This window comes from Crocodylus porosus, unplaced genomic scaffold (genome assembly GCF_001723895.1).
Source record: "Crocodylus porosus isolate Cpor-Errol unplaced genomic scaffold, CroPor_comp1, whole genome shotgun sequence".
NCBI classification, from domain to species: Eukaryota; Metazoa; Chordata; order Crocodylia; family Crocodylidae; genus Crocodylus; species Crocodylus porosus.
The window spans coordinates 102783207-102805548 of record NW_017728943.1 but is presented as its reverse complement, the minus strand read 5'-3'; the positions used below and the strand labels follow the sequence as shown (position 1 = coordinate 102805548).

At 45.2% G+C, this 22342-nt stretch overlaps 1 protein-coding gene and 1 long non-coding RNA gene across 3 annotated transcripts; one reads left to right on the top strand and one right to left on the bottom strand.

Annotated features, from left to right (window-relative positions):
- Nucleotides 1–3872: 3872 nt before the first annotated feature.
- DLL1 (delta like canonical Notch ligand 1) lies at nt 3873–13423 on the bottom strand. Of its 2 annotated transcripts, none has more exons than XM_019549905.1 (11): nt 12610–13423; nt 11656–11985; nt 11043–11103; nt 10513–10770; nt 7959–8019; nt 7330–7460; nt 7024–7193; nt 6682–6898; nt 4918–5713; nt 4685–4799; nt 3873–4283 (listed from the first exon to the last, which is right to left on the bottom strand). In XM_019549905.1, the coding sequence occupies exons 1-11, from the start codon at nt 12667–12669 to the stop codon at nt 4278–4280; spliced, it is 2205 nt and encodes a 734-aa protein (XP_019405450.1). In that variant the 5' UTR covers nt 12670–13423; the 3' UTR covers nt 3873–4277. The 2 variants fall into 2 exon arrangements, with proteins under 2 accessions (XP_019405450.1, XP_019405449.1); XM_019549904.1 differs by having other exon boundaries at nt 4685–4802; nt 12610–13421.
- A 237-nt stretch (nt 13424–13660) lies between these two features.
- On the top strand, nt 13661–21470 carry LOC109320017. Its single transcript, XR_002103698.1, has 2 exons — nt 13661–13744; nt 21204–21470. It is a non-coding gene; the product is annotated as an uncharacterized LOC109320017 (long non-coding RNA).
- Nucleotides 21471–22342: the final 872 nt, after the last annotated feature.

Here is a 22342-nt window from a genome sequence, read left to right as displayed (position 1 = left end):
CTCTTTCCTGCCATGGCAGGGGGTCGGACTAGATGATCTGCTCAGGTCCCTTCCGACCCTACAAACTATGAAACTATTTCAGCATGAACTTTGAACCTGAACTACCCATGCTCTTGTTGCAGGCAGGCTACTTTCCCATGGAAGCAATAGGCAAAATTTGTAAATGCCCAAATGTGGCAAATTGTTTTTATTCCCAAAGGATGCGTGGGGTGGAAGGGGTGTGTGTGAAAGACCTCATGGTTTTTAAACTAATCATATTTTTTGTCCTTTGTCTTTGTACAGCTCCACAGTTTATATCAAAACAGACACAAATCTAGCAGTCGAGACCAGAACCCAAGGTTTTCCCAACGTGCTTTGTAAAGAATGATACAGGCTGGGGTGAGTCAAGTGTGCTTTGAGGGCACCCAACAGATCAGAGACTAAGGCAGATTTTAAGCATCTCTTGGCTCCAGTATGGGTCAGAGTAGAGTTTAGTCCAGAGTTAGGTGCACAGATGCTTGAACTGAATCACAGCTGAGAAGGCTCAAGAAGGCTAACTCTAGACACTGGGGGAGTTTTGCAAGCTGAAGTGTGGGTTCCAAATGAATATTAGATACCTAAGGGTCCTGAGGTAAGCAGAAAGGGATTGACCTAGATTACCTTTTGTGATTTAGGCACTTAAATTCCATTAGGAACCTAGTTGATTGACTGGATCTGGCTTTGTATTCCCATATAATAAATGGTAACTGCTAAGCTTTTCAACAAATGTCAGACAGCTCTCTGTAGACTTTTTTCTTCTACACAAATCGAAAGGCCTTAAACACACTGGGAAATTACACTGTATAAGATCTTGTGATAACTAACAAAGAGTTAGTGAATATAACATTAAACATTCAGGCATTATGTACACACAGACGTGGTACTTCTTTAATGCTACTGTCATAGCTGTAGTCATACAGCACCTTTCGTGTGGACACAGTTATAGCAGTATCAAGAGATTTATACATTGTACCAACAGAGCTTATGCTTGCAAAGGGAAGAGAAGAATCTATAGTGGTATAAAGGCAATCAGGACTTGTAGTAGAGATGATATCTTTTATTAGACCAACAAGATTTTTGCTAAAAAAAAATTCTTCTATTGCAAGCTTTCGGGCACAAACACCGTTCAACAGGCATTGGAGAAAAGGTTGTAAAAGTTCTGTAAGATACCTTTAGACTAATATAACTGCATGCATACTAAGGGTTGCATTGTTATAATAATAGTAATATCAATGAAGACTCACACTCCTTACCAATATGGTTGTGCTGGCACAAAAACTGTGTGTAGATGAAACCTTTGTGTAGGCAATGACAGGCTGGTGTAATATTAAATACTGCATTCCTTGGCTTCATTAAATGCTAAGTCATGCTTGACATTGTACTAGGTAAGGCATTCTGACAACATAAGATTAGCTAATGTGGATGGGGTCTCAGCAGGAGGAAAGAACTGGGATGGGCTCCTCCTACTGGGTAAAAAAAAATATCATGAGGCTATGGGGATCATGACACTCCTAACTCCCTGTTTTTCTCCTCTTTATGCACCTCTAGCCCCAGAGAGCTCTTCTTGCTGATGGGTCCTGTCTTCTGCCCTACCTCCACTTTGAACCTTATGGGCTAGATTTTCAGAAGTATTTCGTGCTATCACTCAGGTCAGGTTTTTGAAAGACCTTAGCTTCTTTTAAACGCTAGACCCAGTGACCAAATTGCCAAAAGAGCATATTGGGCACTGAGTTCTTTTGAACATCAGCTTCCAAATGTGCATGTTGAACCCTTGAAAAAAGCTGAGTCTGGCCTGTTTTGAAAACAGCTTCTATATGGTATTTGAGAGTAGATAGATCCAGGCAGCCAAGCAGGTAATAACACAAAGGGCCTGAGGCAGAAAGGAAGTTCCCTCAGCTCACCACAGTGCCCAAGTGGATCTCAGCAGGTCTTGATGGCTCACAGATTGCTTTGGGATTTGGCCTAGGAGATATTCATAGTCCAGCTGCTTTGTTAAGGTTGTAAGTAAAAGACCATGTGGTGCCTTCCAGTTTAGAATTCATCTTTGTGTAACTTCTCCATCTTTTTACTCTCGATCCCAAAACAAGTTTATTCCATGTATCTGCCTGCAGAGATAATTCTAAAGTGAACAACAGTATTCCTGGAAGTATTCCTGGAAGGGGATCTGTTAAAATTGCATTGTTTGCGCACTTATCTGATAGTGCATTGTTTATATGTCCTCTTTAGAATGATATATGGATGCTATTCCTTTCAAGAATCATAAAGTATTTTACTTATTATCTGACACACAGGCAACTAAAGTCAAGAAATAGTAAGTATCTTTATTTCTTTAAAGGTTTTTTAATGTTTCCCATTACGATAGTAGCAAAACACCTCACAATCATCTCTACACTTAACCTCATAACATTGTGATGAGCTAGAAAAATATTATTATCCCTGCCTTGGTAAGGCAGAGAAAGATTAAGTAACACAGGTCCAAGGTCACACAGGAAGTCTGGGAGTGAAGCTTCAAATAGAACACAGCCCTCCTGAATCCCCTTGCAGTGCCTTAACCACAAGACCATTCTTCCTTTCCCAAAGTTGCAAATAAAGTCTGTGGTACAGCCAAGAATAGAACCCCAGTTTCCTGACACCTAGGCCACCCACTCTCCCTGTGTATAAACAGACTATCAATGGTAAACCATTTCTAAAACTATTTTTGCAATTAAATCTAGAACAAACTCCAAGACTTTCTGCATTTCGCTGCTTACAAAAAAACCCTTATACTGGCAAGGTAGTGCACAGAAGTGGTTTCATCTCACCTTTTACCATTACGTTTACCATCACGTTTTAGTACTGACTCTGTTAAATATGGAGCGACAAGGAGACTTCACATTGTCGCCACTTCTCATAAGGCAAATCACAGACAGGCTTGCCAGAGATGAGTACAAGGAGAAATAAACTACACTCCCCTGCATAAGGTCCCTCAACCAAGATTCACCTTCAAAGAATGCAGATGAAGTTGTTGCCACTGACCTCTCCTTTAGGATTTTACATATGGAAGAGAGATCTTTATGTTGTTAGGACCCACCATAGCTCCAGTAATAGAAAACAGTAGATAGGCTGAACTCAGGAGGGCCTGGAAAGTACACCGAGAGGTTTCAGTGCCATACTGAGTGCTGGATCAGGCCTAGTGAATGTTGGATTGGGCCAAGAATACCCAGGTGTCTGAGCCACACAGTTTCCTTGTGCCATTTTCTTTTTAGAAAGATGTGGCTGGTTCCTCTATGTAACACTGCTAATTACAGAATTAAGTTCTTATTATGTTGACCCATAATTGACTGGAGATGGAGACAGAATGGCTACAAGCAGAGGAAGCAAAAAAAGCATAGGAGGGGCTTAATAGAAGAAGTTATGTTCCAGACTTCACTATAATCCTGTATCCTTCATCTGCTCCCCTTACCACCCCTGGCTCTCCCATTTCAGTCTATCAGATCATAAGATGGCAAGATTGGATCCATCACACTGTTTTAGTAAAGACATCGCTTTGGTTATCATTAATAATATTTATTTTGGAAAAATATTTTTAAAATGAATTTCTTCATTAACAAAACAGTAAAAAAAAACCTCAAATAACATTTGCACAATCTTCCATAAATACATTTATATACAAAAAATATAGTCACATAGACCCGAAGTGCCTTTGTACAGATTTACCAAAAAATTTAAATTATAAAAAATGAACGTCACAAAATACTCAAGCTTTACAATTATCATGAAAATATTTTTACAGATTCCAAAAAATAACACACTTTTTTCACCTAGTAAAAACACATTTTAGTATCAAAAAAGACAATAAAGGCAGTGTTTGTGTCTCTAATTCAAGAAAAGACTGGCTCATAAGAATCCAAAATATACACTTCAGGCAGTGCACGCTTCTTATGTAGTAATTTAGTCCGTTCATTTAAATATATATAGAAAAGCAACTGACCATAGTGCAATGATAAAATTCATAAAAGGCAGTGCAACAGTAATCCTAGAACACAGACCCTTGCCTAGTGTCCATCTTGGGGGGGTTTTTTGTGTGTTTTTTTTTTGTTTTGTTTTTTTTTTTGCAGTCACTTTGCTAACTTCAGTAGAGAACCAGCTCAGCCTGAATTTAGTTTCTCAGCAGCAGTCAGTGAAGGAATCTATCTCCCATTCCTCTTTCAGCAGCATTCATTGGGGCATATCTCCTTTGAAATTGTTTTGAACAACAACTTTGCCATATCACCTCTGGTTTACACCTGTAGAGAAGAGAAAAGAAACAAGAACAAAGGGAAGGACAGGTTAGTAGAACATTATTGAGGAGTGCAATGCTTAAGAAATGGGTGGTGGCTTCGGCATCAATCTCCATTCCAGGGCAGAAAGGACTCCAGAAGTATGGCATAAATCATGATACTACATTTGTCACTCTGCAAGCTTGCATTTGGGGAACTCCCCCTGAAGCATGTGGCTTGCAGGATTAGGATTTATCTTGAGGGGGAAAAAACATGAGTTTTACAACCTCTACAAGAAAAAAAAGCCCTTAGGACCAGATCTCACCAGGCATAAATTGGTGTAGCCTCATTAAAGGCAAAGGATGTATGCAGAATAACACAATCTGACTTACTATTTTTCTTTTGCAGCTACTAGGCAACGTACTGACCTCAGTTGCTATGATGCACTCATCTTTCTCTTCTGATATGACATACACCGACTGGTACTTAGTGTCCTTTGAAGTTGAATATACTGACTCTGGTCGTTTTCTTTCAGATGTATCACTATTAAAGACAAAACCAAGAACAATGAAAATGAGCTGCTTGCTGCTAATACCAACTAGGAAACATGCATACCCTTTACAGTAGCACTGTTCCTCCTGAGCTATTACTTCAAATGTACCTCTTTAGTTGTACTGCACTTTTCTCCTCTGCCTCTGAATCATATGTTTCACACTTGGCTTCACATTTGCTGTGTTCCTCTTTAACAGAGTCCTCATTTTTGAGTTCATGCACCAAATTGTAATCCACTGATGGGTATCTAACTTTGTAGCCATTTTTATCAGCGTTATTATCACTGTGAAAGTCTACTTTCTTATTTGTGTTCTTAATCTGAGTGGCACCGATAACACTTATTGAAATGTCCTTCTCACGTTGGCAGTTGGCCAAGTTGTTCATGGTCTCAGTTTCACTCCTGCATGCATCAGGCTGACGGTGCCTCTTTTGCATTTTGAGTCTGACACAAACAACAACAGCAGCACACCCCAGCAACAGCATCAGGACCAGAATTATTCCAGCACACACGGCAATCCAAGGAAACTGTGTGTTCGGTCCTTCAGTGTACTTCTCAGTGAAGTCAACAATGACAGGTCCCTGAGGCTGTTCGGGGAGCAAAAACTGACAGTTGAGTCCACCATATCCCCGAGCACACTCACACACATAACGGTTGTTTCTTTCATGGCAAGTAGCCCCATTGTGACAAGGGTTATGTTCACATTTGCTGACTGGGGCACTACAGTTCTTCCCATTGTATCCTGGAGGGCAGGTGCAGGAATAATCATTAATTCCATCTTGGCAAGTTCCACCATTAGCACAAGGAAAGGAGGCACAGTCATCCACATTATCATCACAGTGTCTTCCAGTAAAACCAACCTGGCATTGGCATATGTAGGAATTTCCAAGATCAACACACTGGGCCCCTGCAATATATTAAACATGAAATATAATAAGCAGTGTGTATTTACAATATCAAGCAATATCTCTGCAGCTCCCATCATATGATAAATTTAAAGGGATGCTCTCAATATAAAAATCAAGGCCAAGACATTAAAAAAAAGAGTGTGGAAAAATAACTATAGAATCCTGTTTTTGAAAATAGTAACTCATTCCTTGCTAAATCTCCATTTCTGTTACAGGTAACAAAATTTTACCCACTCTGCATGCCTGGTGCAATGAGCAGCCACCTGTGCATGGCTGCGTGAGTGGAAGGTATTCCCACCCAGAAGCTGTGCGTACTGGCCGGGGCTGGGGCTGGGGCAGGCAGGAGTGGAACACAAGCCACGGGCAGGAGCAGGCAGAGCTCGGTCCCAAGCGGAGCATCATGAAGGCAGCCACAGGCTGGATAGGGAGACAGACTGCACCTGCACCATACTACCTGAGTGAGCCCTACAGCCTCCTCTCTCATCCACCCCAGCCCACCCCCATAACCCAGCACATGCACACACCCCCACACATATCCCACCCGCCACCCTCCCACATGCACTCCACACCCTCATGTACACACACATACCCATCTCCTCACTCCCCACATCCCCCACACCCTCTACATATGTACCCCCATATACTCCCCACATACACCTCCCTCCCCTTTCACACACATAATATACAAGAGTAAGACTGCATTTTGAGCTACTATACAATCACCTCTATATACACTACTCAAAAAAACATAAATCAGGACAAAAAATATTTTTTTAAATAAAACTAAAATATTATAATAGGTGTTTGATTTTTAATATATGATTTGTTTTTTTATCTATAATTTGTTCAAATGGCATCTTCTGAAACATTTTATGTGTGTGGCCCTTGACAGCTCACCAGAACTCATTAAGTGGCCCTCCAGCCAAAATAATTGCCCACCCCTGCTTTAAGAGCTAGCCTGCCTTACCATTAGCACAAGGGCTGGAGCTGCAGTAGTCAATTTTCTTTTCACAGTTAAACCCAGAGTAACCCACTGGGCAACGACAGCTGTATCCACCATCAGGGTTGTCTGTGCATCGCCCTCCATTGAAGCATGGCCCATCAGCACAAGTCATTGCACTCAGCTCACAGTTTTTGCCATAGAATCCAGGGGGGCAAGTACAGGAATAGCTGTTTTCCAGATCCTGTTTTTAAAAAGAGTTTTAAAAATGTATAAAACTATTTAGTTTAAATAATTTAAAAATCAAAATTAGCATGAAACTGACTGTATATTCCAATGTTAAAGAAATCTTTAATGCCTGTAACTTACAGTGCAGCTTCCACCATTCTTGCAGGGGTTGGCATCGCATTCATTGATCTCAACCTCACAATTAGAGCCAGTGTATCCTGGACGGCATGAACAGGTATAGCTTCCCTGGCCAGTATTGGTGCAAGTGGCACCATTCTTGCAAGGCTTATGATGTGTACAGTAATTAAGGTCTGCAAAAAAATATGAGAGAAGAAAATCCATAAAGATACTTGCTCCTTTATAATTATGACATGATTTAAATGAGTTGCATTCTAGGAAAAGTATTGTTTTCTGAAAAATATTCAGAAATAAGGATTGAGAACTTACCCTGGTTACAGAAAAGGCCACCCCAACCTTCCTGACAGTTGCATTGCCAAGGCTGTTGACAGGTACCATGAAGGCAGCCTGGATATCGGATGCACTCATCACAGTAACGGCCCTGCCATCCCACTCTACATCTAAGGAAAAAAAATCCAAAGGATCATCAGATTTATACTTCTCACGGTTAGAAATCCTATCTCAGACTCTGCAAACATACTGAAGCCCAAAACCAAGAATCAAGTTTCTTAAAAAGCCTCCAGTGATCCTTCATGTGGGAAAGTCACTGGGTCTAAGTGTAGCATCAGCTTTCATCAGTCCCAGCTTCTTCTTTCACTGGCTTAGATAAAGCCATTGTTGCAGGTCCTTATTTTGTTTACTAAAATAACAAAGAGCCACCCATTCCGTATAGTACTGTAAACTCATTAAGTTAATATTAATGACCCTGATGTTTGACTTCCAGTTTAATTCTTTGATCTGGCATTATCTGGATTTCTTAGGTTACCATCTAGTATGAAGAAAAGCACTTCAACTAACCCTCAGATGACAAATAGCTTATTTAACACTAGAGCATCAATTGAACTGTAAAGACCAAAAACGAAAAAACAAAACAAAACAAAAAAACTTGGAAAACTTACTTGCATTCCCCAGGTTTGTCACAAAACCCATGCTGCTCATCACATCCAGGCAAACAAATCGCTGCAAGCAAAGAAAATATATCAGTACATAAATGCCATGATCTAATACACACCATCTAAAAGAAGTTTTAAAGTACTGGTGGCCTGGGACAAACCCTCTTTCACTAGTTCAGTCAGTTAATAGCAGCTGAGTTAATCTCTGAAGTCTGGTGGAGTATTGATCTTGCCTAGTAACTGGGTACTTTACTTATCACTAGGGATGAGCATTCTTCTTAATACAGTTGCACACAGACAAAAGAGGGCTCACAATCGCTCCCTTCCCCACAGCCCTCACCCCCCTTTCCTTCCCAGTGAGGGTCAGAAGTCCTTTTTTCCAATTCTATGCACACAGCTCCACCTCTTAATATCCCCAGAAAGTGTGTGTGTAGATAAGAGTGGACAGCTGGTGTGCAGGGTGCCAGTGTAGGACAGCTGCTCTATTGTCTATTCTCTCCCAGCAGCTGCCCCACTGCAACAATACCCCCAACCCCTTGAGCCAATCGGGGCCAAGACATGCTTCCCCAGCAGCCTATCCCTGCCCAGATCTAATCTATGGCACGCGCGTGATTTCTCTGCAAAAACTTTTTTTTCTTATTCAAATAAATAAGTCTAAAGTTCTTCCTCCCCCTCTATCCCCCACCCGCTGCCAAAAAAAGGAGGCGGGTGAGTACAGACATGGTAAAGAGGTAAGCGGGCCAGCAGGAGGGAGGGTAGGGGAAAAAGAGACTTCTCCTCATTACTTTGCTTAGTTATGGAACTCATTAAGCAGGCACTGCAAAGTTTTAATTCAACAAAGCAAGCCAGAGACAATGGCATGCCTCCCCCTCACCAAAAAAAAATCAGTTCTGATAATCAGATTGTTTCAAAATCAGAATGAATGGAGAGAGGACCAGAGGGCTTAACAGAAGAAATCTGAATCCTGGAAACGTTGTCTGCCAGCAAGAAAACCTCCTTTTCACATGCACACATGTACCTTTCTACATTTTAACTAATTTGTTCTATGAGAAAAAGCACAATGAATTGCATGCTTGTGCACATGCATGCACACACAGAGAGAATGATGCAGGAAAGATGCGAAACGTGATGTTTTGTTATTGATCAATATTCAAATATTGAAGGTGCTGACATCCCAATCAGTTCATCACAGTAATGTTTTCTCTCTCCCCATCCCTCTTAATGCTACTGGGATGCAACCTTTTAATTCAGGGGTCTTAAACCCTCCAATTTAAAACATTATCAAGGGAAGTTGAGCCCCTCTGTTTACTATGCAAAATCATATCAACTGCTTGAATCACCCTTCTAGAGCCAATGAGAGTAGACTGAGCCTGTTTGATGGTAGTCAATCTCAATTCACAGTGTAGTGTTTTTTTAATCAAGCCAGCAAAGAGAAGAAAACAGTGTAGATGTTGTAACCAGCAAGGTAGTTTATTACCCTTCCTGGCTTGTGAGGTTTGGAGGAGAGGAGTCAATAGTGAGTCATCTGCCAATATATTATAAATGCACACACACAAACAAATTAGAATGCCACTGTATACTATCACAGACTGGGGGCAGGGGACACACTGTGTGCACACATGCGTGTGTGAGCATGTACCTACAAAGAATTATAATATTATGGGGAATTTATTTTATCCAACAGCTTTGACCACATCACCAACTTACTCACTATTCTGTCTCTGTCAGACCTGCTTCTAATATTCCAAACCTCTGAGCTCCTGCAAACCTAGTCATCATCCTTCAAAGCTTACATCCTTCATTAAAAACAATACAGATCCTGACACATAAATCTGTCCTTGTTTCCCATTGAGTTTATTTCCTCCAAAATTACACTGTTCTGTGGTGCCAAGAGGGCAATATCCAGTCATTAACCAGCAACAGATTTATGAATAGACAGGATTAGAAATGAGGACTTCATATCACTACAAAGTGTCTTGGAATCCACCTCTGCAGTGGGCTACAACTCTCCTTTCCAGCCTTGGCAGACTACAAGATTGCAAGTATATCAAGCCTTAAACAATCTAACATTATGATTGATAGAGAGAGGTTGTTAGTCTAGTACGTATAATATCTCTTTCTAAAGCCCGCATGCCTTTACTCCTGGTATTCAGGTTTCTCTGGTTTTAGTAATGAAATAATTTTTTAAAATCTTTGATTTATCTTTTTAACCCCCTAAAACACTTGTAGAATCTATTTCTATACAATTTCTGGCATAAACATGAGGTGACAGTGTAATATGTAAAAGTTTCTCAAATGTTATTGGCATTACACCAGGTTATCTGAAATAACTCACTTGTGGTTTTAGTAAATCTGAGTAATGAGATCATCCCCTGGCTCATGCCAATAAGATCTATATTCTGCCCTATGCCACCAGGTATTTTCTCGAATTTCATCTTTATTCTCCACAAGGGACTGATCCAGAGAACAATGAAGTCAATGGAATGACTCACATTGCCTCTAGATAGACCTCTGGAGGAGACACCAGATAGCCAGCAGAGATTAGATTGTGAGCACTCACGTTCAGTGCAGTACTGGCCCTTCCATCCTGGATTGCAGACCTTCTCACCACGCTCTCCACAAGTGAAGTGGCCAAAGGCATCATCCCTTGGGCGGCAGAAGACAGAGCAGCCCTCTCCATAGTAGTGCTCATCACACACAAAGCGGTAGGAGTACTTGAGGTCAGTGCGGCCACTGCTGTGCAGGTCTTGGGACCACTCCTCCCCCACTGTCAGATGTCTCTGTGTGGCCAGCCGGCTGATAAGCCGCTCTGGATTCTCTGCAAGGAACCAGAAGGGAGAAATGCAATTAAGCAACAGGGAGGTGTCAGTAGCGGGAATAAAATGCTACAGCTGAGCAGGAAGGGCTCATGGCAGGGAGGGGAGTCCAGAACTGTTGACGGGCTCTGTTTCTTTTCACACTCCCTGGTGAAGAGTGGAATAAGGAACAGCAGGGGCCTGGCTCTCCACCCCTGAGAGGGAAAGCAAAGCGAACCTGCAAAGTAGGAGGCATGAATGCCACCCCGCAAGGGACTTGGGCCAGAGCAATTACCTGTGTTGAGGTCATCCGGAGAATCCGTGTGCAGTGCCTCGATGATGAGGGAGAAGGTGCCCTGGGAAATTCACACCAAACAAGAAAAGCACACACAGGCAAAGTGAGAAGAAAACCTGGAGTCAGCAAACACTGCCAGCGCCCCAGCAACAGGAATAGAGATGTGCCCTCCCAGCCCTGCCACCCGCCTGTTTTCACTTTTCTCAAGGAAATGGAAAGGCTTTGGGAAGGGTTGCTTCCTGGCCTGTTTTTTCAGCCTGTGAGGACAGGATGCAGGGTCGAAAAAGAGAGAGAGGGGGGAGAGTGGGCGGGCTGGAGGTAGCGGGTAGGATGTGAGGGCAAGTGGTCATTAATCTTCCCCGGCTTGAGCGCAGCCTGGGGCAGGGCTGGGGCAGAGAGGAGGGGTGTGTGGGCTGGTCTGGACAGGGATGCATGCACAGGGATGCTGCTGCCCCGGGCAGGGGCTGCACTAGGTGACCTCCAGGGGTCCTTTTCCAGCTCCACTGCTCTCTGGCTTCACCCAGTGGGACTGGGGGGAGCTGGGCCAGCTTGCAGGGGGACAGAGCTTAGGCTCCCTCTCTGGCAACATCCCCTGCAGCCCCGCGGCACTTACGGGCCAGGTGAAGCCAAAGGGGAAGCGGATGGGGTTGCTGAAGGCGGGGTCGGCGCCGGCCGCGCTGTCAGGCACACTGAAGGAGTTGGCGCCCAGCACGGGCGTGATGGCACTGCCGTAGGTGCAGGGGGGCTCAGGGGACACGCTGGCCTGGTAGTGCTTGAGGCACACGCGGAAGAAGGTCTTGCAGTCGCACTGCTGCAGCGCCGCCCCCGCGCCTGGCCCGCCGCCGCCGCCGCTGCCCCCACGGCAGCAGTTGCGGTTGCCCAGGAGCCCCTTCTTGTTCACGAACTCCTGCAGCTTCAGCTCAAAGACCCCGGAGCACCCGACCTGCGGGGGGGAGACAGAAACATGAGCCCGGTGCCTGCGGGGCCCAAGCCCCCTCCTCCTGAGGCTGGGAGACAAGCCTCTGCCAAAGCTTCCCTGGGTCTGGCATCCCCATCCCCTTGGGGCTGACTTGGCAGCAGAGCAGTGCCCATGCCCCCCCATCCCCATCACCCTTTGCCCCTCTGTCCTGCATCCTCATCCTCTTGGGGATGACTTGGCAGCAAAACGGTACCCATGCCCTCACCCACCACCCTCTGCCCCTCTGTCTGCCATCCCCAGCCGCTTGGGTCTTACTTGGCAGCAGAGCAGTGCCCATTCCCCACCCATCACCCTTTGCCCCTCGGTCCGGCTTCCCCATCCCCTCAGGTCTGACTAGGCAGCAAGAGGCGCCCATGCCCTCACCCCACCCCAGCGCCACCACACTTTCCCCCCCTGACCCGCATTCCCATCCCCTTGGGTTTGACTTGACAGGAGAGCAGTGCCCATTCTCCATCCACCCATCCCCATCAGCCCTTGTCCCTCTGTCCCGCATACCCATCCCCTTGGGTCTGCCCATGCATCCCACCACCCTCCCCCGCCAGGAGCCCCCAGGTCTCCCTCCCCTTAGCTCAACCCCCAGACACTCACCTGGCCAGGGCAAAGCAGCACCGAGAGGAGAGCAAGAGCCAGCATGCACTGAGCTCCCATGATGAGGGAGCTAAGGGGACTCTTCTTTTTTTCCCTCGCTCTCTCTTTCTCTCTTCTTCCTTCCCCACTTCCTTTTCTTCCTTTCCACGGGGGGTGCGGGAAAGTCTCTCTCAAGCGGCGCGGGCAGGAGAAGTCTCTGGACCCAGCCTGCCTGCGAGAGTTCGTGTGAAGGATTTCTTCCTCTTCCCGGACTCTCTTCTTGTCTTGTGCTGCTGATGCTTTGAGGTGCACCCTTGGGCGGCCCCCCAACGGAAGGAGAAGGTGGTGTTTGAAGCTAATATTCTAAGCAGCAAGGTTCTCCCTTCTCTTTCTTTTCCAATCCACGATTTCTTTTCCTTTTTTTTTTTTTTTATCTTATTTTGTGTGTCAGTTCAGTCTGTTGTTTTTCTTTTTCGCCTAAAGCGTCTTCTTCCCTCACCAGGAGAGAGGCAAAAAAAAAAAAAAAAGAGAGAGAGAAAGAAATAAAATAAGCCACTTAATTCCCAACAGAGGCAGAGAAAAAGGCTTCCCCAGGAAGATTAAAAATCAGCGATCTGGAAATCCCTGCGGACGAGGAGGAGGCGATAATTCCCGGTGCCTTCAGCCGAGGGGAGAGGCGGCGTGTGTGAACGTGTGTGTGTGCCGTGCAGCTCGCCCTGGGAGGTGTCAAGCAGCAGCGATTTGCAGATCACGTCGGACTCTTCTTGCAGAAAGCGAAGATCTGTCTCGCAGTGGCGGGGTTTTTTGTTTGTTTGTGTTGTCTTTTGTTTGTGTTGGGGTTTTTTGTTTTAAAGGAATCCAAGCCAAAAAAAAAAAAAGAAAGGAAAAGAAAGAAAGTCAGACGGTGGCGAACCGAGCGCGCCCGTGTGTGCTGCCGGCGCTCGCCGCGTGCGTGCGGTGCGATCGTGGCCGGTGCTCGGTGTCTCTCCGAGTGTCAAGCGCTAAGGATCTGCCTCTCATCGGGAGCCTGCCTCCCTTATATCCCGCCGGCCGCCTGCATGGCTAATGAGATGCAAATGAGCAGCCCCCCAATCTGGCTAGAGCTGTCACAAAGGAGCCACTTTTCCAAACCCTCCTCTCAATGGATCGCCAAATGGTCAGTGAGCTGTAAAATGTGCAATCCGCCTCCTCCTCCCTTGCCCCCTCCCCTCCGGCTCTCACAAAACGGGCTCATTTACATTCCTGCAAATGTGGTCACCTCAAGAATCCCCCTTCTGCTCCGGGGAGACGGCGACACCCCCTCTGCCACACAGGGCCGGAGAGCGAGCCGCACGCTCCGGGGGCCGCAATGCTGGGCAAAGCACGGCTCTGCCAAGCGCAGTAACTTGGGGATACGCTACATCTCCTTCAGCTTTAAAGGGGGGGAGGGGGTCGGCGTGACATACGGGAGAAATCTGATGCTTTCCAATTCACACCATCTTCCCCTTGATATAATCCGGATGATTAAAGGGGGTGGGGGGTAGGCACCAGTGTGTAGGAGCGAGCGGAGCTGGGACTTGGTGCTCTTTTCCGCTTCTTAAAACGGCGCCGCGCTCAGGAGCGTGTTAAAGGCACGGAAATATTCCCGGTGGGGATCAAGTTTTTCCAAGCTGGAAAGATCGGAGGGACCAGGAGACTTCCTGAATGAACACACCATGCTGGATCCCCTACAGACAGTCTCCTAGGGAGGAAGGCGAACTGGGAAAAGCCAGGCATTCAAGCCGGGGAGGTGGGGGGAGGGAGGGAAGGCGAGCCAATATTTCTGCTTTCTTTTCTTTCTTTCTTTCTTTTTTTTAATTTTCTCTTCTCCACGACTCAGTTGGGAACAGCGAGCAAAGCCCGGGCGGGTCCGATCTCCTCTATGATTATCATCCTCCTCTTCATCCGCATCTCTCCCCTTTCCCCCCCCCCCTCCTTTTCCTCCTCCAGCTTAGTAAAAAAGTGAGTTTGGTGTGTGTCGCTCGCGTGGCTGTCATTAAGGCAGTTTGTTATTGTGTGAGGGCTGAATCAGTTGGCTCTTTGTGCTCTCAGCTGTATGGTAATGTAGACAGCACCTGCTCCCTGCACAATACCAGGGAGAGAAAGAGCTCCCCTCGGCGCACGCTACTGCTTCTACAACAATGTCCGCACATTTTTTTTTTAAAGAAAACCCTTCCAGCATCCTCCCCCTAATAAAAAAAATCTTTACACCAACCGTCACCTTATTATTTTTTACACATCCATCAGACACTGGAACTTTTGTTTTGATGTTAGAACCAAGGGAGAGGAGTTTAGCCGGGCGCTTATCACTGAGAAATTTCTTAATTATGGTTGGAAGGGGATGATCAAAAAGTTGGAAGGCAATTTTTGGCATCGAACTGGGAGCTGAGGGTATGGGGGTTTGTTTTACCACTTTGTTTTGCGGGTTTGTTTTTTGTTGTTGTTGTGGGTTTTTTTGTGGGGGAGGCTTTTTCAACACCTAGATGGGCTCAGGCAGCTTCATTAGAATGCAAGGTGTAACTGTCTGTGTAAATGTCATTTTAATTGTAACAGATCATTTCAGCACAGATTAAGCTTGTGTGCGAAGGAGAGGATTTAGCTACAATAACCTCACTGTAGGTATGCCATGCTAAAAGCCTTATTATGGCTACTTTATTGGGTTGAAACGTGCATTTGCATGGCAAAATGTGACTTTCATTGAAGCAGATGTCTTGATCACAAATTATCTTACAATGCACTGGGGGGAAAAATTCTTAAACACTTCTTCAAGTAAAAAGCACTGGTTAATACTAATTAAAAGAAAACCACTAATGCATTCAGCCTAGCCCATCCAGGACTGTAACTGTATATACCGGCCAGGAGAAGATCCTGATTTTTCCCCTGCTGACACCAAACCCCCTCAAGCACCCGTGCCATTTAAACAGGAATCAAAATATCTGCAACCTTTCACCCCTTGACTCTCCGCTGTTTAAACATAACTTGGGCCAAATGTGTAATTTATCCGAGAGCTTTGGCGCACAGGAATGTTTGCTTAGTGAGACCTCTGGGACAATCACTTGAAAACCCCAAGATCTCAGCCCTCAGCTTCCTAGCCTGAGTAAAGGCTGCAGGGTCTGACCCATTGAGGACGACCATGCCTAAGGAGTTAAGAAAGAAATCCACCCACCCTCACCTCCTTCCTTCAACTCCGGGGATAAGTGAACCGAGCACGCTGCATCTAGATTTAACTGTAAATTACTCTTGCCACCTAGTGTCAACATCTTTTTGAATGGCTTGCCACTGCTCCTGAAAACTTTGCAACAGTGCTGCTGGCTAGGAGGTGGGGAATCGGCTAAAACTTGTGTGCCAGGCAAATGGGAGCACAAGGGGTGGTGATGGGGGTGGGGGATATCTTGAAATTTGGGGTCCGCAGAGGTTAGAAGTGATCTATCGGCACGACCCTTTTCATCTGGTGCAGAGAGAAAGTGGAATCATTGGCATCGGCGCTTAAAACACCGGGAAATAAAAAGTTACACGCGCAAGGGCTTAAACCTACAACGACAACAAAAAATTGTCCTAAATCTCTAACAACCCCCCTTCGGTATCAAGTATTTGTTAAATTGACGCGGCACAGATTTCTCGATTACTGCTGCAAAGCGTAACTGAAAGGCGTCGTAAAATCCATCAGAATCCTGCCCAATGCACTTATTCTTTTCCAACTTAATTTATGCCACGCGATTCTGTATTGGGGAAATCAAGCAGAAAGCTCCTCTCTTTTTTTCCTCCCCCCTCTGCTTTTTTCTCTCCCCCCTCTCCCTCTCCCTTTCAGATGCTGGGCTTACGGGGAGACTGTTTAACTTAAGTGTTTCTATAGGAGGCTGTTGTAGTTTAACTCCTGTCCACCAGTAGCTGGGACGAACAAAGGAGGGACTCGAGGTCTAACTATTCATCCTTTCTCTGCACTTTAATTTTCATTGATTTTGAAGACAAGGGGAGCCCTCAGGGATTCAAGCTGAAGGGGGATGACACGCCTTTAGACGCGATCAACCCCCTAGCCAGCCATCTGCTCCTAACCAAATGGCGTTTTTTCACTCGCAACTGCATGTCTCTATACTCCTCTCACACGTCCAGACCCAGAGCCCCCCAAATGCACAGGCAGCTTAAGTTAAAGTATGTTAAGCAGCCTGGCAGTGGCATGGCCGCAGCAGCCCCTTTTCCTGCGACCGCAGAGAGAGGCAATAAATCCTCACTTTCCTCATTAGGAAAAGGCTGGAACCCTTTTTAACTAGTTTTTGATGTCTCAGCAAATGTACTGTACACAGTTAGGCTCATTAAGGACCAGGAGGTAACGAAAAGGGCTGGAAGGAAGCCTACCCCTGCCAGGGGAGAATGTGGTGCAGCCAGGGCAGCTCCCTCTGCCATTAGAAAGGGGGGCACTGCTCTTGCCTAGGTTAGATATTAGTTTGGGTTAGCTATTAGGAAGAATTTTCTCACTAGGAGGGTAGTAAAACACTGGAACAGGTTACCCAGAGAGGAGGTGGGCTCTCCATCCTTGGAGGATTTTAAGACCCAGGTAGACAAAGCCTTAGCTGGGATGATCTAGCTGGGGCTGGTCCTGCTTTGAGCAGGGGGGTTGGACTAGATGACCTCCTGAGGTCCTTTCCAACCCTCATTTTCTATGAAGTTATGATAAGAAAGGGGGAGCTGACACAACATTTCCATGGGGCCAGGAGACTCCTGGCTTCTCTCAAGCTGCCTGAATGAATTCATGCCCTCCTGTAATGACAGACCCACACTTCTCTAGCAAGAAGCACAACCCAGCAACCCTGAGAGCCGATCTCTTGCCTTTCTAAACTCAGCAGATGATGAGTAAAGTCACTCCAAGGAGTGTCTATTAATTAGAGGGAGGACCACACTCCAGTTTAGGCAGGGGGTTGCTTATTTACCAGCTGTAGGCTTGTCTATCTCAAGGGCTGGAGAGGCACCCGGAGCCCGGTGACATATGCCTACGTGCAGCTGTGTACGTGCAGCTGAGTGTGGGCAATAGCTGAGCCAGGCGTGTGTTACATCTGTAGGTAGGGGTGTGTGCGTGGAAGCTACACCTCCGCGGACCTGTTAATATACATAGACATGTTGCACAGAAGGATATGTATAAGGCACCCGGACTTCAAGCTTGGTTAGGATAGAGACAGCAGACCTGAGATTGTATTCCTAGCTGTCCGGCCATGCTGAGAGGGTGTGATTGCAACCCCCCCCCCCCCCAGTCATAATCATAAACCACTGTAATCTCCTGATATGATCAGGAACTTGACTGTGGGCACGTGTAGTTTTTTCTACTCTGGAACAGCTCAACCTCTTACCTGGGGCGGGAAAAGATGCTTTCCCGGGGAGTGTTATGCAATGTAAACCTTTGCTGTAACTCGGTCTCTTTTATTTTTGATAAAGACAGGATGGGGTGGGAAGCGGGGATGAAAGGGCCGGGTTACAATGCATCAATTATGGGAGTAATATGCTGGCGGTATATATATATATATATTTTTTTTCCTGTTGGATATTCGCATGTGTTTTATGTGCGAGGGGATTAAGAAGTTTAGCATGTAGGTTTGTAGAAAGTTGCAAAGGCATGTGCTGATTAGAATAAGAAAGGGCAGTCGCGTGGCTCAGCTGGCACACAGAGAGGCCCAGATGATAGATAAGCAGCTCGCTGGCTTCCCCCTCCCCCAGCCCCCTCTTCGTCTTCTCTCTCTCTTTTTTTTTTCCAAATCGCAAATCATCTGCTCTAGCCCTATCCTAGCCCCTCATTTTCATAACAAAGCTTGGATGTTTACCTGTGATCCTAGAACCGACGGGGCATTCCTTTGTCTCCAGATCAGCTTACTGCAGCCAGCTGCTCTTCAGCCCTCTCCCGTGCAAATCTGAAAGTCGCCCCTATATATGTTTTACTGCTCGAACAGGAGGGGGAAACCCTCCTTTTGCCTTTGCTCGCCTGGTTTTGTTTGGGTTTGTTTATTTGGCTCGTTTCCGACTCGAGGCAGGCCATAGGGACTTGCTGGCAAGTTGATGCCTCTTCTTCATGTGTTTTTTTTTCTTTTTCTTTTGGATTGTGCTGCTGCTGTCCCCGCTCCGAAATGGAAAGGCTTGTATTAGGGGAATATTCTTGCAAAGGGCTGAGGTCAGTCGCGTGCCGATGTCTGCCAAGGGAACATCTGCCGGTTCCTTAGGGCAAATTTAGCAAATGTGATGGGCGCAGGATTACACATACCTCCGGGCCAGAGCAGGAACAAAACCAAACACACACAATAAGGCACGACAATAGGCCAGCCCATCTCCCCCACCAACAGATTGCCATCGACCCTGGGGGAGGGTGCGGGGAGGCTGCTGTGACCTGCTCCCAGCAGCTTTCACACAGGCTGAACATAGCTGCGCATTCAGGCTCTGCTGGGGCCAAACTGCAGAGCTGCAGAACTGCCTCCGGCCACCTTCCCACAAGGAAAACCGCAGGGCAGCTGAAGACGCCGGGGTGAATTCAAGTTGGGGCCACCTCAGATTCACCCAGGCTCTTCCTCCAACTGCATGCACCACACCATCGCAAAGAGAAGTGAAAGGGATCCACTGTCGACAAGAGAAAGGCACGATCACTAAGATCTGTTAGTCTCTCTCCACTCAGATCTCTTCCATTTGCTTTTGCCCTTGCATATTTTTATGCCATTCCCTTTGCTGGTGGAGAAGAGGGCCTTCCCAGGGCCTTTGACACAATTTTAGTGCGGACTTTAATTGGGTTTTTATATAGTTGTGCCTGATTGAAGGTACATTATTCACAGAGCTGCACATATTCTCTGCAAGGAAAGGGAATGTACCTCTGACATTGTTCTTTGGGTGTATGGATTTCAGTAATAATCCTCCTTAACTATAGCAATGCTGGGCAATAATTTTGTTGAGAAGGAAAGGCAATTGACATAGGCTCATTTGGTCAATTACATGACTGTTTTTCACTTGATTTCTTACTCCATCAAAGGCTGGAAATGATGTAAAAAGTTTCAACAGCAAGTTTTCTAGGTCTGGTCACACTTATCAATAGTGGCCCAAGCTGGCCAGCCTGAACTCAGGAAGTCAATGGGCATTTGACAAAGGGAAGACTCCAAGATTTAACCTGTCTCCTCTTTCAGAAGCATATGAAAAGGTTGGCAAAGGTCTTTCAGTAGATGTGATATCTTGTATTAGACCAACTGAGTAGCTGAGAAAAAATTTTATTTGCAAGCTTTCAGGTGCAATCACCCTTCTTCACGCATAGGGAGTCTCTGCTGTTCTGACAAGGGTAACATTCCTCATTTCTCCACCCCGCAACACACTCACTTTCTTTTCCATGACCCTAAAAATACCACATCATCATTATTGTTGTTGTTGTTGTTATTTTACTCCTTATCCCCTACCCACAAACTGCAAATCTTGGAAGAAAGCCAACATACTCTACCAGCACATACTAGCGTCTCTCAAATGGCTTGTTTAGATCATGCAGTACAAGAAACAGAGGTTTAAAAGTGTCACTTACTGCAGCACTATTTTCCTTTGAATAAAATTACCAAAATGGTATCATTGATATTTTTCTCTCTTCCCTCTTAGCTCCAAATGTCTTTCTGAGCACAATCCTTATCTCATGAGTTCTGGTAGAAACTCCTTCCCATTGGACTGTATCCTGCTCGCCTTAGTCCTGAAAAATTTGAATTTACCTGAGTGGGGTTCTGCTTGAACATACCCAGCAAGATGATTTATTTGCCACAGATTTGGGTGTAAAGGCATGGGATGTATTAAACAGATGAGCCTGATCCCCTGACACAAGGAAGCCAATCAGGCTGAGATCAGGGGTTGCAAGAAAAAGCCTAGATAGTTTTGTTAGAATAAACCTTTCTCCTTTTCTACCAAACCAGTGATGATGCAGGAGTTTTAGATAAATGTGGAGAGCAAGATCCAGTTACTTCAGTCTATTCTGTCCACTTGACACATGAAGAAAATGAGGGAGGTTGTGGCAGCTTCTTAGTTTCAATGTTTGTTAGGAATACATGACTTATTTATGGATTATGAATTTTCAGTGGGTGGAACAAAAATATTCCCCTTACAGTAGTCCCAATATAGGCAACAATGTCATCTGTGTTCTCTTGTTCCTTAAGGGAAAGAGAACCCCTCCTTGTTAGAAGGTTTAATTAATCACTGCTTTGAGCCTGAAGGTTTTAAACTTCAAATAATAGCTTCATACATCAGTACAGCACAGTTTAGCCTAGACTAGACTTGGCTAGACTACACTTGATTATAGCATACCACATCACACCACACCACACCACACCATACCACACTACCATATGAATAGTGTCTTCTTCTGTTATATGGCCTACTAATCATTTTATTTTATTATTGTATGCTTTACACTGCCAGTACAAACCTGGAAACAATACTTTTGTGGTTGTTTCTGCTTTGGGGGGTTTGTTTTGGTTTTGTGTTTTTATTTTGTTTTTGTTTTGTGGAGGTTGGTTGTTTTTTCCCTTCACTTGTTTCTGAGGTTTTCCAAATATCCTCCTGTTTTCATTACATTGTTTTTTAATTTATTTTCCCACTTCTCTCTGTAGGTCTTATATTTACAAGGCAGGAAAAAGAAAGCAACCACTCTGCAGAAGGTGATTATGAAAAGAGGATGGGTTTGGATGGGGCGGATCCATGCTTTTGGAATTGCTCTCCCCTTTTCTGTGAGCATCTGCCTGGAGAAGAACAGATGTGGGCACCTGCAGTGACAGGCCGCATATGTTCCATCCTATTCACAGGCATTCAGACGTGGCTACAATGGTAAGCCTTTGTGTATGCAGAGTCACTAAATATATTAATCTGTACTCCCTAGAGCACTGCTCTGTTTAATTTTTCACTGGCAATAACATCTGATCTAATCCTTAAATCAGCTCCCCAAAGTCCCTCTTTTCCCCCCTGAAAATATGTGAAGTTATTCAGGCTTCCACCTGTTGCCTCTCAGGCCCGAGTAGGCTATGCAAGCATCTTGTGAGCTAAGGGGGAGCATCCATGGTAGCATGCTGTTTGCACACACAAAGGGGGCTTTGGCATTTTTTTATCAAGATGATATTATGTCTGGTCTGCCACTAGGAAAGCACCAGGGTCAAAACAAGTGAAGGGCAGTTGTAAAATGTATGCAAGCATACAGCAATAATTATTACCCCAAATCAGGGGACACCACTATGCCATTGCGACAGGGCGCCTTTAGAGACAGCATCTAAAGTTCCCATGGCCTGCTTTGTTTATTAAACTCTAGTGGTTATTATAAACATTGGTCAATAGGCCAAGCAGCCAAAAGGTAACAACATAAATCTCAGATGTAAGACGTAGATTTTTTGAACAATTTTGTTGCATGACTCTTTTATCTTATCATCTCTTATTCTGTTTTGATTTGTTTTCGACCACAATGAGTCCTTTAGTCCCATTGTAGCCAGCACAATGCACATGGACATCAGGCTGTGAATGAAGACAGAAGCAGTTTAAACAAACCAGGCTCTTTCTTTCCTCTCTGCCCATTGTAATATGAATGAGCCTTCTGCATTCTGCTGCTAGGAGACACTCCTTTTAAAGCCCAAGTCCAATAAATGGACATAGAAAAAGAGACCCCAATAAAAAAAAACAACGAAAGTATTAAAAATGAGGGGATGTGGTTAAGCAAGTCCTTTTCACGTGGTTACAAATCTCAGGCAGGCCAAACCCATCTTTT

Excerpts from the sequence above, each read along its gene's own strand:
- DLL1 (XM_019549904.1), bottom strand. The coding sequence starts at position 12,669 with ATGGGAGCTCAGTGCATGCTGGCTCTTGCTCTCCTCTCGGTGCTGCTT. Across the intron at positions 7,194-7,329 it reads TGGCCTTTTCTGTAACCAGG|ACCTTAATTACTGTACACAT; the intron begins GTAAGTTCTCAA and ends ATTTTTTTGCAG. Across the intron at positions 4,803-4,917 it reads AGTGCAGTACAACTAAAGAG|TAGTGATACATCTGAAAGAA; the intron begins GTACATTTGAAG and ends TTTTGTCTTTAA.